The sequence below is a fragment of the Oryza brachyantha genome, chromosome 9 (assembly GCF_000231095.2).
Source record: "Oryza brachyantha chromosome 9, ObraRS2, whole genome shotgun sequence".
NCBI lineage: Eukaryota > Viridiplantae > Streptophyta > Magnoliopsida > Poales > Poaceae > Oryza > Oryza brachyantha.
Genome location: NC_023171.2, coordinates 1,350,307 through 1,369,231, shown reverse-complemented (window position 1 = coordinate 1,369,231; position 18,925 = coordinate 1,350,307). Strand labels below are relative to the sequence as shown.

The window sequence follows — 18,925 nt, the reverse complement described above, 5'->3', positions numbered from 1 at the left end:
CCTAAGTTTGTAGTAACCAAAATTTGTTAGAGACCACAGACCAAAACCAATTAACATAAATAACCGAATATCCACACCTACGCACTGCTACACCTTCAATCCGGATTCTCTGACTTTATTAAGAAAAGTTACAAAAACACAGTAAAATAAATCTTATGCCACCATACTTTGACTTTAAACACTATAGCAATCAATCTCACACATTGGTTATGAATCAAACGGCTAAAAATACATCTAAAGTCACGACACTGTTCATCTCTAACTTTTGTACATAAAGACAAAAAATCTCATTTGAGCTTAACAAAGTTGTAGCAAATGAGATTCTCTGACTTTATATAGAAAAGTTAGAGATAAACATATTGTGCTAAGCTAGCCCTCCTCGCCTAGTGGGGAAGAATTTTACTATTTGATACTGTTGCATTTGCCAAATCTTCGCGGTTTAGAGATTTTTTTTTCTGCCAACGCCAACGTGTTTTTCTTAATGTAGTTAGAACGATATTATCTAACTACATGAAGAAAAACATAAGAGCGTGCCACGGTTCACTTGGCTTATGCAGCTTCCAGGGAAAAGCAACAATGGGTCATGCAGCTACTACTTAAAAGGACGCATTCGTTGGTCCTCCCATCTCTCATGGACAGCGCACAACCAAAAAAACAGAAAAAGAGAACAATCCATTAGCGTGTGCATATAGATAGATCCATTCTTAAACCTATTCCAATGCACGTACATGTTACTAGTTTAGATGACCATAAAGCTGGTGTTGTATGATAAAGAAGACCATGACCCAGTCACAAAATAAGCTTATGCACATACATCTTCAACACCAAGCCAGCATCTCCATCTCCAAAAGAAAATCAGGCGCGGGTGGACCAAAAGGATACGATATATACAAGGCACTCAAGTCAACCGCGAGGGGCGGCCATTTGCTGCTTCTTAACCCTATCTCCAGGTTGCACCATGCTGCAAAAATGGTAAATGTGAACAGTTGGTGGCGTGACAAACAGAAAACATAACTCCGAGGAATGCGCACACAGATGATTCTGACAAATACCTGATATCGTGTGGTGTTATAAATATCCACTGTGAACCTTGTGCGACGGCAAATTCTACAAGCGTGTCTAGGCTTATCTTGCGGCTTACTGCATCCTGAACAACTCAGATATAACAATAACAAGTAATAAGTTTGATCTGTCATTAACCGAGCAACACATTCTCAAAGATCATAGGGATTGCTCACCATGAATACATCAAACTCATCCATGGCTCTAAAAGGAGCCTCTGTCATTCCGTGAAGCGCTAAGGTAAAACACAGTGTCGAAAAAGATCGCTCTCCACCTAGAGCACAATGGCACATATCTATATATAACTTTTTTTTTTTTGTAAATAGTGCTCTGGTAAAAAACAATTGAAGTGGATATATGATCGCATGACCAAGGGGGGTTTTGGATGATGTTGATCTAGGATATATTGGGACCTAGTTCTAAAGATTTGAATATAAATTCACCATATTAAAACAGGATCTAACGAAGGCAACAAGAAGCTGTAGCCTGGAGGTACCTGAAAGTCCTCTGGTGTCTCTAATGGAGTCACGAGAAGCATCTTGAGGCATCGTCAGCTACATAAAAAACGACCACAAACAATTACCTCGGCTGCTACAGAGCAAAAGTAGAGAAACTAGCAATCATCACAGCAAGGTTATATGCTTACTGTAAATTGAGGTGAACGCATTGAGAATAGAAGAGAAAAACTTGTGAAAAGCTCACCTCAACCGTCAGAAGTCTCTTTGTATAATCAACGTTGATAATCCCACTTATTCCTTTCTTCCCTAGGTGCTCGTTGAACCTTACAAGGTAAAGGTGGTACAATTGTCATGTCCAGCCATTTTATGAATGGGTAGGCAAAAAATTCTTCTTTTAAGTTAGATGATAAACAATCAAGTAAGAAACTCGGTACTTACAACCATGTCAATTGTCTCTTCAAATAAACAGCATTTCTCTGGAATTTATTCCATCGCATGTCCAGAGCTTTTTGACATGACTGAAGTCAAAATAAACTTGATTATAAAAAGATCCAGTAAAGAAGGCATTCGAAATGTCTACTTGTAGTTGATATCTCAAACAGAACTTTTCTATAAATGAACATGCCAGTAAATCCGTTTTTTCCTTTTTACAAAGGGGACATGGGATGCTCCTTACCCATCCTGCATTACAATGATTTTCATGGCTTGATATATGTAGGCATGTGTTATGTTTAAACAAGTGCATATGTTGGTGATTGGTTTCATCTCATGAATATATTTATACCTCCATTGAGATTTGAGAAGTTTTTAGCTTTTTAACTCCAGATTTCATAGTGATATATTCTAGCATTGTTGCAATGCACACACATGATGGTTGTTAAATACTGAATAATGTACGTTTCTATTGAGCTGAAATAAAAAATAATAGGAATGCTCAGAACCAAATTAGAATAATAGCTACAATTCCAAAGAAATATCCAGCCAAGTAGAAATCACAACCTATACTTGCATGGTATGCATTAATGTTAAGATTTCTGAGCAGCGCATGAGTTGGAACAGCAAGATGAGCATACAGGAAGACGATCAGACATTATAAGAAAACAAATGTTAAGTAACTACTTACATGCAATTTATCCCTAAAACCTGCATATAATTGTTGTTTCCTTTCGATTTTCTGTTTCTTCTTCTCATGTAGTGCCCTCAGGTCATCAATAGACTCAGTAAACCTGCATAAAAAAAAGAAGTCATATGGGTTTAAACATAAGGTCTTCAAAACAGAAAGTTACATATGTAGTTCACATTAGTCCAATCGACAATATGTGCACAAAATACTATATTCTAAAAGAAAAGGTCCAACAAAAAAAATATCCATAGCAGTGGTTTTAATAGCATAACATCATGACCAAGCCTTTTTAGTTAGTACAGAAAATGACCAGGTAACTTAGCTGCAAACCTGCTACTTTCTTGATGATATCTTAGTTTCAATTTATTTATCTTAGCACTAAGTTGTTCTGGTGAGGATCCAACAACACCACCCAGAGCTTCCACTTCACTCTCAGAGCATATAATTGATGCCTTCCTGAAATTTTCCTACGGGATAAACAAACATCATTAAACTTATGAACAAGTGAGTTAAATCAGTTCATTACCTTATTGTCACTTGAAGCAGCAGCACTCATGTCAAACAATCATCTGCCACAGCCCACAGATGACAACCATGGGAAAGGTTTAACAAAAAAATATTTCATGGAGAGTTTCCTAATAGCGTGGCATTCATTTTTCAGAATGTGTTGCCATATGTGCAGATATGCAAGCATTCTTTCAAGGATGATATTCTCCTACATAGCTGTAGGATTAGGGATGGCAATGGGTCGGGTTTGGGGCGGGTTTTGTAAAAACCCACCCGTGACTATAAGGTAAACCCATACCCGTAAACCTTTATGGGTGCAAAATTAAACCCGTACCCATACCCGCTGGATACCCGAAACCCAATGGGTACCCACGGGTGAAACCATGTCAAATAAAAAATATCTTAATCAAGACATCTTCATGAGTATATTAAGGTTTTTCAATATTTAAATGTATGGAATAATCAAATAAACATAGTCGATTGATTAATATAGCAAGAAGAAAATAAAAAAGGTACCATAGTAAGCAAGTAAAACACGTTGAGGCCCCGGACCCATGGGTCCAATTGCCATCCCTACAGTAGGATGAAAGATTCTCTTAAAACAGACAGTCCTTGATTGGCTGCAAACAATTAAATTTTTGGTCTTGCTTTGTATTATGTAACTTTATATTTTTTATCTATAAAAGCAACTGTCAGGCTAAGGCTTAGCAATAGTTTTGATTAAAAGGAACAGTAAATAGGATATATCAAGGAGTTAATGCTTGCAGAAATTAAGAAACTTTAACAGCCATGCAAGTATGCAACATCACCAAATGTCAACCTAAGATTTGACTGCCCATTTTATGAAGTTGTTTGAAGTAGAGCAGTTTACAAGGCAAAAGCTTTGTGGACATTACATGTATGACAGAACATTACTTCATGCTTAGGATGGTTCTGTACAGAACAAATAAAGGGTATCAAACTAAATGCTTAAATGCTTTATATTTCGAAGGTGTAATCATAAGAAAATTAACATGATAACTGGGTTCCAGTGAAAAAACAAAAACCTGCCGAAGATTCTGAAGATCTTCATACTCTGCTTCAGCCATTTTAATATCATGTAAAACTTTTGTTTCCATTATACGCTCATAGTAAGCCTTGTCCTGGTAAAGTTTTTCAATATTGAATGAAGCTAAGTACCCATGTCGAGTAAATTGCAAAAACTTACAAGCTAGAGTTTCAATATAAATAAATTATAAGCTAGAGACGTAAGACAAATTCAGAGACATTTTAACCAAATATTCATGCTGGTACTTTCCTCATGGAAATTGCAAGTTGGCAATACTTTTGCAAAGATTTGTCAAGTCATGTTCATTGTTATCAAGTCATGAAACTAGTCAACAATGTTGGCCAGAAGTGCATGACTTAGGCCACGACTAAATTCATTGGAACTTGAGCAGTATTCACTATGGAGCAAGGGCAGCAATAATGAACCGCTAGGGAGCAAATTGGGCCTCTTGGGAGGCCTGGTGTATCAGGCAAATCATTACTGACTGAAAGGGAGAGCAGAGCACAGCAGAGTAGATGCAACTGGTATATATGTAATAATAGTTTGTCTAGTTGGGAAAGTCAGTAGAGGAAAACTTTAAGACTTGGCACTTCCCAGGTTCATCCCCATAAGTTGATTTTTTTGGGATTAAGGGTGCAAGTCTGAAGTCCCTTCAGTTCCTTTCTACCCAATTCACTGTCCCCCCTGAGCATCAGTCTTCATAAGAATTGTCATTTTTCTAGTGTCCATCACATTGCCGTGGTAGACCAAGAAGCTAAGCTCAGAGCCTCGGATGAAAAACATGGTCACAGTATACAACTGACTACAGAAGTTACTTGAGTTTTGCTATTTAATGTTAATTCCATGTCCAACATATTTTTATTCTTTTAATCCATCATGGTTCATTTGTCTAAATATATCATATAATACACTAGGTTATATTAGAGTATATGGAATTAGAGTTATATAAGGATAGAATTGATTTGTGTGGATTTTCGATATCTGTAATCCTTCCTTGTCTCCTCCCATGTACTCCTATATATACTGGCCCCCTAAGGCTCAATACAACATGTACAATATTCACAGTATTCCTTGCTCCCTATACTACTCAACAAATAATATAAAAAATAATATTGACTTATGGGAAAGGGCACACCTGCTCAGCTGCTTGTATTTTTTCCTTAGCAAGTTCTATATCATGCTCTAGACCATTAGTAGGCCCCACCTCATTATACACAGATTCTGAAATAAAAAATATATATTTATCATGTCAAGAGGATGACAAGTCAGCAACAGCTAAATAATTTACATAGCTAACACAGTAATCACTCAGATTTAGGTATTTAATAGCGAGCTAGCTAAACTACGCCCAGGCAAACATGAGGCAATTGGTTTTTCCAGTTTTTGTACTGTCTTATATCGTCATCTGGTTAAGAAAGCATATGGGAATTTCTTTGGGCATGCGAGAAGCATTTGTAATGTTTATGTCAAGAAAACAACATGTTGATTAAGTAGATGGGCAGACTAGTTGCGAAGGAAGAGGAACAAACAATTGCTTAGAAAATCAAAAGGTAAATATAAGAAATGTCTAATAAATTTGACGACCAAAACAGAATAAAGAAACAGGTTATTCATAAAGAAACTGTACATTTCATCCGCACCAAACATAATATAAACATGATAATTTAAAATTAAGCAGATGAGCTTTCCACACAAGTGTCAGTAACAGTTTTGAAGGTCATTAGTAGTGTCGTACTGGAATTTTATTCGTACCAATAAATTCCTTGTAACAGGCTCTTCGATTATTCTCATCCTTTAAAGCTTCTGCCAACCTTAAATTGGTTTTCTTCAGTAATAATTCTTTCTGCTCAATATCGACTTGCACTTGCTGAACAAGATAGCATGATAAAACCAATGAAGGCTGGAAATCAATAATAACAAAGAGTACTACATCAAGGAAGTAAAAAGTGTGAAATGGGAGTAAACCATCATTTCTGCCTCTAGTTCACTGGTATCCACTGATGTACCATGTCCATGATTAATGTTAGCTGAAGTCTTCCTGATGTCATCCAGTTGCAATTTTTTGCTCTCGAGAAGGCGCTCCTTTTCCACTCGCTTTCTCTGCAGAAAGGAAAACAGTCATAAGACAATACAAATAAACTGAGCAGTAGTTGGTTTTACCTTCGAACGCTTTATTTCCAATTCAATAACTTCTCGTTTATCATTTGCTTTCTCTAAATCCTGATTTCTTCCTGGGATTGTTCTCTTTATGTCAGCAATTTCTGATTCCATTTCAGCTATTTTTTCTCCCAATGAGCTACACAAACGGCCTGCATTTCCCCTTCTGTATGGTGGAAGAACGGTCTGAACAGAACCTCTCGAAAACCTGAACAGAACAAATGGAATCAGAATCACCAAAGAATAAGCACACAACAATAATTTGATTAGCATGATAGTTTCTCTTCTGCGATAGGTTTATAACAAGTATTAGCATCACTAATAAACCAGCACCAGAGACAACAGGTAGCTACAGTGTGTTTATTCTAGAAAATCATTATGGACTGTGTTTCTGACGAAAATTAACTTACAACAATTTTAGAAAAACTGATAACTGTGGGAAGGGTAACTTAGTTTCACAGCAATTGCCGAGACACATCATGGCCATGGTAGCAAATAAGTTGGCAGGTGCCTGAGACTATCAAAAAGGAGCAATCAAACTGGAGCGCTGCAAGCCTGCAACTACCTGCCTAAACCAGGCTGATTGCCTGTCAGCACAGGACCATGGTTGAAAGCCTGTCAGCCACACCACGTCATGCCACCCACCCACATTGCCATGCCAGGTTGCCCCATGAGGGAAGAGAAATCAATGAGACCATGTTTGGATGGGCCATAATCCCAGCCCATCCATGCATGCCAGTGTGTGGACCAGGATTTTAGTTAAGAATGATGGGCCAAGGCCTATACAAACAAGGCCTGAATGAGAAATGGAGGGGAGGGCATTTGGTCATTCCCCAGTCCTAAATATTTTTTCACCCTCTTGTAAAAGTTGAAACAACTAATAATCCTGTTTCTAGTCTTCGGTCAAAAACATCATTTATGATCTAAAATTCTACTGCCATTGCCACATGTTTTTAGTTTCATTAGTATATGATCAATGGTAATATGAGGATCATTAAAATACGTACATTCTGTACCCATCAGAAGTGTACACGTCCTTCAAATTTTGTATTCTATGATCAAATGCAACAGATTTGCCCACTTCATAGTCTCGAACAAGGACGGTTCTTTCAGCACCACCCTGAAAAAAGGGTATTTCAGAAAAATGAAGTATTTAGAACTGACACAACCAAAAGGAATAACCAAGCAAAGCTCTATTGACATCTACAAATAAAATACTTGGTATAGAAGTAGTTTATCCATGGAAGGAATCTTTTTGTTTCTTGAAAACATATATAGAAGTAGTTTATCCATTGGGGGAATCATGAGTCTAATATTGTTGTCCATTCTCCCTGCTATTTGGATGTCATTTGGAAGGTAAGCATAGTCCAAATCCATTTGTTATTATACTCAAATAATGTGTCTCCTTAATTGCTATGATAAATAGTGGTTTGAAGGTGTTGAGTGGTTGAGTTACATCATTTCACATTTGTTATTACTCAAGTAACATGTCTCCTTAATTTCTATTATTTATAGATAGCTGGATAACTTTATTGAACATGGAATGGTTCTCTGAAGCAAACAGCGCATTACCTGATCTACCAAAACATTTAGCACAGTAGGATTTTCTGAGCAAATAACTGACAATACTGTCGGATGCGTTGTTGAAGGAAGTAAATGATCTGGAATGTTCAGTCTAAAAAAGGCCAAAGAATTAGAAATCATTATAGATTAAGAAAACATGAAGAAAATGGTAGGGCTTTGCAATTACCTTGGCTTAGAAAAATCATATATAATAATTTGAAGGTTACGGTAGTTCACTTGTTTCGCACATTCCCGCAAAATTACTGAATCTGCATGACATGAGACAATAAAAGCATCCAGTAGCTTCCCTAATGCACACTCAACTGCAAAGGACCAGGATTCGCTAGCCAGTTGCTGCACAACAAGAGGCATTATTAAGGTATGGAAACAAGTAGTATGAATTAATAGGACTCCCTCCGTCTCAAAATACTATTAATTCTAGGGTTCAAATTTCTCTCATAATACTACTACTTATCCACCTACCTCCACATCTCAACCAATCACAACCTTCCCCGTTTAATTTCTTCACCTACTTTCTTATCTCAACCAATCACAACCATTTCTAATCTCAACTTTATTTTCTCCAAAGAAAAAAGGGCATAATTTGAACTATTTTGAGACAGAGGCAGTACCTTTTAGATAGGATCATATAATATGAAAGAATTAGCTGCAATATGTACCATTACTTTGTATCGCAACAGAACCTGCTATATCCCTACTTGTAGAACTATTACATCTGTTTCACATTATAAGATGTTCTCGCTCTCTCTATACTCATATAGATGCTAATGAATTTAAACACATATAAAGTATATTCATTGATTTGGATCAAATCTAGGCAAGGCCAAATCATCTTATAATATGGAACAAAGTGAGTACAAGACAGGCTAGAATAATTTGGTGATGGCCCAAATGAGTAACATCCAGGATAAGATCATGAGGTGTGTTATCTTATGTGAGAAAAATATGAAATCGACTTGATGGCAGACAACATAAGGTAAAAAAAAGTTTATAACTGAATAGGACTGGAACAAGTGCTCGACAATATATCAATTCTGGCAAGTACTTTGCATGAGACTACTAATAATCATCATTTGTCAATACTAACTAGCTTGGGGCTACAATCAAGATAGCCAGTACTTTCATACCACATGAACACCTATTGGACCAAGAGGTGGGATTTTGAATCTTCTCTGGTGTTTGTCTATTGACTCCAAGAGGTGGATAGCTCTCTGTCCCCCAAATGTTGATGCCTATGGTATAGCAACAATTGCATATAAAGTAAGGTGTTAACAAGTAATCTGCCACAAAACTAATATATTTGGGAGACAGGGCTATAATCATCAGCAAGGACCTTGTTAGATTGACGTTGTTGAAGATCATTAATGTGAAATTTAAGTTGATCAATCTTCTTTCTGCTTTCATCTATCTGCAAAATAGCATACAGTAAAATATATGGTACAGGAATTGCAACATGGTTCAGAGACAAACTTTGGTTAAGCATTCAATCTACAAAAAAAAAATATAGATCACTTGTAAAATTCATATAGCGCATATAATTATAACTTTAAAATGAGGGACATACCTTCAGAGGTAGGTAAAACAGAACCAAAACTCATTAAACTTGAAACTAAACATGTTTAACAGTTCACAACGTAATGCTCTGATTTAAGTGTACTTTCAGACAATCTAAAGTTATCACAAAAAATGCTGAGAAAAAAGTTAAGATACCATACTGGCCATGTCAAAATCATGTAAATTAGGGAGACAATGCCATATAAGTAGTTTTGTTATGTGCATTCAAATCTATGAGTAGTTTTTTTTGGCAACACCTTCTAGCACTAATGAAAAGAATAAATGAGTGAGAAATAAACCTTTCATATACCACTATCCACAACATATATTCACAGGTCCATACATCATTGGAGACTATTACGTAATAATGAAATCACTAAGTGATTTAATCATAGTATAAAGTACAAGGAAATAGCATCCTGGTTTTTCATGATCTTAACATATCATGCAGGGAATATTACCATCAGCTTGCGAGGTAAGAACATAAGGTGCAATGAATAACCACTGTTTAGGCAAATTACCAACAGCTATTGAGTGTCAACTGACAATTGAAAAATACCTCTGTTTTCATATTTTGAATGGATTTGGCAACTCTTAGTTGTCTTCCAGACAATTCTTTTTCTTCCTCCTTTAACCTAAATAAATGGCACATAATGTAGCATCAAAACAGCCAGGAAATTAACATTGTTATTAAAGCATCAATAATGACAACTTAATTACCTTGTAATATTTGAATGAAGATCATTTATAGCCTGCTGTATTTCCAACATGTCATTCTCAACTTTAGATGATTCATCCTTCAGTTTGACAAAAGAAATGATTCAGATAGGACAACAAAATACTACAGAAATAATCAAGAGGCACGTCACATGAAAGCACATGTAAAAAATAGCTAATATGCAGTTTAACTGATTACTTCATTTTTTGTATTATACCAACAGTAAAAATCAAAGGCTCGCTATCTTTTAAACAGTAAATATCATCAAATTGCATACAACTGCCCTTTTTGACATCTTATGTCTAGTCACTATTGTCAATCTGACCAATTGCTTAACACTTATTTTCTTGGTACATAAGCCTGCTTTTTTTCCAGTTGCTCAAACCTCAAAGAGGATTGGATTCCATTAAGGAGAAAAGTATTCTTTTGTTTCCAAATGTGCCAGTGTACCACGTCCCCAGACAGAAGATTTCATTGAAGTAACTACTCCAAAACCCCTGCTGTGCTTGAATCATTTCATAAAAGTCCAAATTTGTAACCCAAAGGATCCCGCTGAATTTTCAGCATAAAAGATTAAAACAGCATTGAAAGAAAATATGTTATCTAATCTCAAGAAGTCCCCATGTTAAATCTGCATGCTCAGGAATACGACTCTTCCTACTGCGGTTTTCTATCATAAAGAAAATCATTCCTACTGTGGATTTGCATGACCTCTTAATTCGAATTTGTGCGGGTGTGAAATACCTTTCTTGATTCCTACTGTGTACTAGCAAATTCTTTTAGCACATTACTTTCAAATATATTCTGGAAATTGACAGTTAAAACTACATCAATTAAAAAAAAGTAACAGCCAAACCAATCCTAGTAGATGTAAACCACATTGGTAGGGAGGTTAAACTTCCTCACTACCATGAAATTGAAATGTATGAAGAAAATAGTCACCTGTGTGTGTTGTACATACTGGTCCTGAAAATCATGAATTTGCGTCTGGAGTTGTTTCACACGATTGTTCATATTCTTTAGCACATTTATACCACGTGCATGCTCTCCCTCTATTTCAATCTTCAGTGTAACAGCCTGCAAAGAAAAACGACATGGGAAAATTGCAAAGATGCCATTATAAGTAGTAAGAGATTATTAGGATTGGATTGAGTTGTCTAGTCGTTGCTTATCTATAGATCCCCTTCCTTATCTCTTGCACTCTATATATACACTGCCCCTGAGGCTCAATACAAACATCCACATTACGCAGTATTCCTCTCTCCCTCTACTATTCAACAAGTTGTCTTCCATCCCAAATAATCGAGAAGGGACTGTTTTAGTAAAACAATGCATAGGATAGCCAGTAGGACACAGCCTGAACATTTTAAATTTAAGCCCCCTTCTGAAAACTTATTTTACGAATAGACCCCAGGAAAATTTATTCCAAGAATGGACCCCTTTCTTGCCGCAAATGATCATAGCATCCCTTGGAACAAATCTCATCGTTGCACTGTCACCAATGACATTGTGCCGAGCTAGAGTTCCATTCCTGAATTTTTTTTCTCCTGGGCTGTAAAATATGTTTTCAAAAAAAACTAAAATATAAAAATGCAGAGGTGCTGGCTATCTTTGTGTTAAGAAGTGGGCACAAGAAACACCATGAGAGATATGTTAGGTTCAGGATTCGAACCTAGGTGGACTGGGTGTAAATCCTCACACCAGAAAACATAACTATGCTCAGATCTCACGTACTAGATTAGTAAAACAATTATAGGTCAAATAAACCAGCAGAAAAACAAAAGGGAATATTGTACAAGGCTGGCCTATGTTATGTTTTTCTAATTCTGTTCAACCCATATCTCAGCCTGCTTCTCTAATTTAGACCATTGGCCTGATATGCTTCTAAACATATTGATCTATTAACTGTATTGTACTATATTGCCTATTTCTAATTTAAATGTTTAGGTCAACTGCAGACAATAATATGCATCAATGATACCACAAATTTTCAAATTCAAAATTAATTTGGTCTGTTTGTTGAAATCTAAATTAGATAGTGTTATATTTCTACCTTTAGAGTAGGTGGATTTGATTTTTTTATTTTTTAAACTTTTTTAATAAATAATTTTATTACTAAACAAAAATATTTTCACCGTATGAACCTTTTGGCCATGTCAGTGTTGGTGGTGTAGCAAGACAACGCTGCCATGCAACCTGGTTGGCGTAGAAGTCTTACCACACCATTGTCAGTGGCGTACCACCGACAATAGCGTGGCAAGCCTGCCACGCCAAAAGCTTTGCGTGACAGCATTATTTTGCCACACCAATATTGGTGGCATGGCCAAAAGGTTCAAACGGTAGAAATATTTTCCCTCAAGGTTTAGTAATAAAACTATTTATTAAAAAGGTTTAAAAATAAAAAAATTCGTGGATTTTCTAGGCCTGGGGGCACACCTTCAAAAGAGAACTCATGTTCCTAAATAGGAATTAATAGTCACATACCTGAGCAATGTCACTCTCCAGTTTTTCCTTCATCATGGTTACTTCACGAGTCTTCTCCACCAAAGATCTGGCAGTCTCTTCCTTCTCAATTAGTTCTTTCTTCAGTTCAACTATTACAGCCTAAATAAAATTGCATAATAAATACATCTCAATGAGTAATTAATCTTTAAGCAACATATTATTAGAATATAACCATGTAGTTCCCATAAAGTAGAACAAAATCAAATAAATGAATGAAATCAATGAAGCTTAGTATGGCATGTCTCCGTGTCCTCTCAATATGTTGTTTGGTAAATGGTGATGTCAAAATGTGCTAGGAAAGAGCAAATGCAGAAAGTTAACCACTCAAGAAGATAGTGCCAACTATCAGGAGTTGCAGTGCAATAGCATAGTATAATCTAATGTATAAAGAGCCAAAGTTATTCTGTTCAAATTGCAAAGTAGCACAAAGCTGTGCACACAATTGCCAAAAGAAAATTAACTCCAATTTCTTGGCCAATAGACCACCTTGATATTGGCATGAGATGCATATTCCATCAGCAAACCAAACAAAATCAGAATAGCTGGGTTCCTCAGGTAGCACCAAATTAATTACACAAACACAGCTACTGCATTGAGCTCGTCCTTTTAAGCTTTAGCAAACCAACAAAAATTCAGAGAAGAGGAGGGAGCCAGTGGTGAGGAGCATGACAGAGATACAGTATCGACTCCGTCACAGCTGAGCTTGTCCATCTCCTCACCGCATCACCATCCCTTCATTCCTGATGTGAACCACCTCCCTGCCTGCCAGCGAGCTCAAGCTTGAGGAGAACTCCAGGGGGCCATTGGCTGCGCTCAAACTCTCCTGTTCCCTTTCATCCTCATGCCCCTCCTAATGGCCAAAGATGGGAACACAAGTGGGAGGAGGACTGGATGCGTGGTAGAGAATATGAAGAGTAGGGATACAATGGCCCAGTTGGACTTACAAATGCATGCCTATGAACATGCTTGTTGTAATGGCATATTTCCGAGGTCAAACTTTGTAATAGCATATTTGATATTTCTAAAGTGCATTTTTTGCAATGGTATGTGTCTAACATTTCCATACAATAAACATCACTTTCTTCGGAGTCACATTATAGAAACATCACTTTCTTCGGAGTCACATTATAGAACAATCGCATTAAAGTAAATTGAGTTAATCTAAAAATGAGATGCTTGTTCCATCTAAAAAGGGCCCAACTTACTGCATTTCGATCAATTCTTTCTTGGCAAGCAGGAATCCGTTCTTTCAGTTTCAGAAGTTTCACTGTTTGTTCTTCAATTTGTTTGCCAGCATCATGAACCCAGGACCAAGCCAACTTTTTCTTCAAGTTGTCAATCTCATGTGCTATCTCCTCTATATGTTCCATATTCTTTATCTTCTCTTGTAATTCATCAAGCTCCCTCATTGCTGACCTAATTGACTTCTCCAACTCTTGCACAATAGAGTCCGCATTTTCCAGCAGTTCTCTTATTGTCAGAAGCAAATCATTTACTTGTTGAAGAAGAGTAGCTTTGAAAAAGAACTGCAAGAAAACACCATGAGCTAAGTCTAGTATACATATATTGGATGGCTTGACCCACGCGTAGTCTATGGATGGACAACGATTATCATGTGTCCCTAATTGCTAACTAGATTAAGTGCATGCCCATGAATAACATCAAATGTGATAGTGTTAACATGCAAGGACTAGAACAGTTCTCATAGTTACCACATGAAAGGATATATAAGGAACAGGCATGAGGCAGGAATGTGAACTCAATTCAACAGAAACATTACATTGAGTTCGTTTCATGATCTTCAGCAAGCAAATTGCTCTGTTTATTATGAAAACATCATACATAATGTTTCTGAAAACATCATATACTGCTAAAAAGAGGGGGTACCATCTACCGAAAAAATAGTGTATATTGACAGTCCGAAAACAAGCTTTGACCTCAAATTTCACTTACACTATTTTTGCATACAGTTACAAAATCATAATCACAAAGTACTTTCAAACATGAATCATTTTTTATGGCAAAACAAAAATATTACTGGATAACTATTGAGTCAAAGCTCAAAATTGACAGTTAAATTACACCTTATTTTTCTGAACAGAGTAATAAATAATGCAGAAAATGGAAAGAACCAAATGACAATAAATACACATTAAAAAACAAGCATTTTTCACAAGGCAACTGAGTAAATGCATATAATGAAGATAAAAAAATCAGGTTGCCCAGTAATGCTAGAAGACTAAAGAAGCTGATACCTTAAACTTGTCCTTGTCATTCCCTGAATGTAAGAATTCTCTACTTTTGTCCTGGCTCATAATTACACAAGGATTTTCAACGTCAATCTGAAGGTAAAAAACATACATATCAGGAATTCAGGATGCAGGAAATGTTGAGCTCTTACATTACATATAACATACTTCAGCACAAAGGTACAAAGACCCAAAAGTAACTGAGCTCTATAGTATGAATGAGTGCTAATTTGAAACATGGAAAGTGGGATGAACAACCCCAGAAGATTCCAAACTCTTAAGTATACTTTGCAGTTTGCAAAGGTGAGATGTAATTAAGGTGATATTCTAAATGAATACATACTCATATATACAAATTTCTTCATACATGCCAAAAAACAGTCATTGCTCCATTCTGCCACCATGAAGGGCTGGGTTGCTTCATTAGAAGCATTAGTACTTCTGACATGGCAGAGGGTGCACAACAGTTATTTTTTGATGCTAAACCCTATAATAGGTGCACTAGCAATGGCAAGTATGCGATTGTTCCTATAAGTATAGAATCATGGCAAGTAGAAAAACTAAAGTATAATTGGGGAAGATTAAAATTCAAAAATTATGGGTTATGAGATGTAATTTTGTTTGTCCATAAGATAAAGTCAAAGGTTAGGAAACAAGAATGCATGCATCCAAATTTGGACATCCTCATGCTGCTATGCACTGCCAATTTGATTATGTCCTAAATAGTTGGTGTTATGCAATCTTCATTGTGAACAACATAATTACTTGAGAAAAAAATCACAAAATACTGTGTATAGCATAGCCAAAGGCAAGCAAAGCAAAGACATTTCCATTAATACGCATGTGGGAACTCATCAGCAGTTTATGCTTACCAAGTGCAAACAAGTTTGAAAGTCATTAGTAAGACAAAAAGAACGGAAGAGAAGCTATGTTAAAACATTCAGGATAAGTCTAAGAAAATAAGCAACTTACATTGAAATGTTCAATTATCTCGTTGAGATCGTCTTTACGATGTGCCACCTTCCTTCCTGTGCCAGCAAATGCACAAATTTACAGTTGGAAGAACATGAACAATCATAAGAAAACATACATAGTGTAATTGGTAAATAAACAAAGAATAGCTATTTTTTGGCAAATTTACTGTGGTTATCCTTCTAATCAATACAGAATTTGCTGTCTATTTATAGTGCAGCCATGATTCAGAAGTTCAGATTCCAATCTAGTTTTGTACACCATGTGTGCATTTTTTTTATGTATGGAAAACCTTTGGTGATCAAAATAGCATGTAGAACCAGGACACCTAAAGTTTGCATGACAATGATTAAGAAATATTGTGCCACTTCAAAAGTTGTTCCCCTAAGAAATGGTACCTAAAAATGGAATTGCTCTATTACCACTCAAAGGAGATAAATGTTATCTTTGCCACTTTGAGCTCTTTATTATTTTTTTAGTATGAATATAGACATTACTTGACCACTTTGCCGCATACGTTGTTTACATTTTCTCACAATGAACAGTACATAGCAAGATTGAAGCTCATGGGTAGGAACAGCTCATAGCAATGGTGACCAGTCATATGCACCTAGTCAGTGCAATGACCTTATGGTCTTAATTAATTTCTTCACTCCTGTATGAAGATATGTAAGGGGATAACTGTAGCCAGGCAAAAAATGTCAACACAAGAAGGGAAAAGTCAAATATCCTATTATAAGTAAATATAAAATGCAATATCTGAGTTAAAAGGATAAGAGGCCAACATAATGACTCATTCTAGTTAGTCGGTGGCCTACTTTGCACTTAATGTATGATTCATTTTGTGCACACTTGCATAATTGGTTGGGGGAAAGTCTAGTTCTGACACAGATCCACTTATATCCCTAATTGACAGAAAAAGAAAAACAGCATAATAGAAAGAAATTTTAGCTTAAGAACATGCAAGTTGGAAGGTACAACTCCTAAATTAGTGAGTTTGCACACAATCTCAACAACTTTACATGAGAAAATGCAGCTACAAAGATGGACAGCAATTGATTGGACAGGAGGATGAGTCAAGTATTTTTTTACCATGTTGATCTTTTAAAACCGTAGAACTACTTGACTCAGTAATCCTGCGTTCCAATGTAATTAGATCTCCATATAATTCAGGCTTGAATGCATCTTCCCTTTGGTTATTGATATCAACAATAATTGCTGCATAACTGCAAATTAAATTTAGCAGATAGCAAAGATTACAGACAATCACAAATGAGAAATACAAAACCATCAACTGAATTTTTGAATTGTTGTGCTTGCAAGATTTAAAGATCAACTCTACTGTCTTTTGTAACTACTAAAAATTATGCCATCACTAATCCAGTCAAACTGGTCTGTGGTTCAACAAGCCCTTCAGAAGTTAAGATGATTTACTACCATTTAGTTCCCAGCACAACACCTAGTAAAGCTAACAGAGTTAATCTGCATATAGGGTTTTCACCTCCTAGCTTGTGCCCCACAATAAAAAGTTACTAAGGCCCTGTTTGGGAAAACTTCAACTTCACGAAGCTCCAGTAATTCTAGGAGCTAGAGCAAGAACTCAATTAGGGTTGATTGGATGAGACATCTTGCTTGCCTTTTAGACTTACTGAGGCTTAAATCACTTTATTTCAGCCTACAAACTGGATATTATGAAAGAACCTAGGAGTTGGAGCAATGCCAAGCAGCCCCTCAGCCATTGCCACATGAATTCTATCAGCTTGCCTGAGTTATCTGATGATGGTTCCACCGGTTTGTAAATGTATAAATGCAAGCACAGTCCACACATGACAAAAGCAGAGCAGATTAGGCTCTTTTTGAGGCTTTTGGGTCAAACACAGGTTCAATTTTAATAAATTAGATATCTTTTAGATCAATGATCTATCAGATCTTCTCAAATTAAATTTATATGCTACTTCAATTACAAAAATGGTAAATTTGGCTGTAATGTACCCCCTTCATCCCAAAACATAGCTGCCTTTAGCATTCAAAACTTGCCTTAAAGTCCTTATATTTTAAGGACGGTGAGAGTACCGTGAGAAAGAAGGTAACGAAGGCAACAAGTCATAAGCAATCTGGTGTGTCCACATTGATCGCTGGCATAGCATGAAAACAGATTCACGGAATGAATAGTAGTAGTAATCTGAAGGACCACCCACACAAACACTTGAGACACTCTTCCACAGCTATGCGAAACATAAAAAGTAAAAATTGGGAAGATAACGGAAATTCATCTAAATAAAGTATAAAAGAAGAAAGTCACCTGCAGCCGGTCTTGATGAAGTCCTTGAGGGCGGCGGCGCGCTGGGTGTTCTTGGCGCGGCAACCGAATGCGATGCACAGCGCCGTCAGGATGGCGCTCTTCCCACCTGCAGCGCAACGTAAAGTATGAAATGAGAGAGAGAGAGATAGAGCGAGAGGAGGAGGAGGAGGCTAGGGTTTGCGGGAGCGAAGGGCATACTGCCGTTCTGGCCGGTGATGAAGTTGACGTGCTGGTCGAGCTCGATCTGGAGGCTGGAGTGGCACATGAAGTTCTCCAGGCGGATGCGGGAGATCGTCCCCGCCATCGCCGGCGCAGGGCTCCTCTTTCCGCTCGTCGCCGGCCGAATCAAATGGAATGAAAAATGCGGGGGGGATTTCGGGGGCAACGGAGCCCGCCAAAACCCACGGTCGGCGCTTCTAGGGTTTCCTTACCGCTTTCCGCGTTAACTCGGCCAGAGGCGCAACGACGTGCGGCGCAGCCCAGGAGGCGAAACGGCTGCGGCCCAAAGGCTTTAATCATCCGGCCCAGCAGTAGAGCGCATTAGGCTCAACGACCTAGAATTTTTTGAATTTTTAATTTTATTTATTAAATATTTTACAAATTTAATTTTGCGTTTTAAAAATTCACACGACTAACCGCCTGCCGCACGCATGGGCCTCAGGAACTTTTCACAATTGAATAGCGTT

At 37.0% G+C, this 18,925-nt stretch overlaps 1 protein-coding gene across 1 annotated transcript; it reads right to left on the bottom strand.

Annotated features, from left to right (window-relative positions):
- Positions 1-663: 663 nt before the first annotated feature.
- On the bottom strand, positions 664-18,593 carry LOC102719829 (structural maintenance of chromosomes protein 6B-like). Its single transcript, XM_006664853.2, has 28 exons — positions 18,438-18,593; positions 18,240-18,345; positions 17,030-17,163; positions 15,938-15,993; positions 14,972-15,058; positions 13,922-14,242; positions 12,696-12,815; positions 11,154-11,288; positions 10,214-10,290; positions 10,053-10,128; positions 9,273-9,347; positions 9,067-9,171; positions 8,106-8,272; positions 7,928-8,030; positions 7,363-7,475; positions 6,359-6,563; positions 6,164-6,298; positions 5,951-6,065; positions 5,334-5,419; positions 4,197-4,292; positions 2,974-3,110; positions 2,644-2,746; positions 1,959-2,038; positions 1,765-1,843; positions 1,559-1,616; positions 1,239-1,336; positions 1,053-1,147; positions 664-961 (listed from the first exon to the last, which is right to left on the bottom strand). The coding sequence occupies exons 1-28, from the start codon at positions 18,541-18,543 to the stop codon at positions 904-906; spliced, it is 3,126 nt and encodes a 1,041-aa protein (XP_006664916.1). The 5' UTR covers positions 18,544-18,593; the 3' UTR covers positions 664-903.
- Between the last annotated feature and the right edge of the window lie 332 nt (positions 18,594-18,925).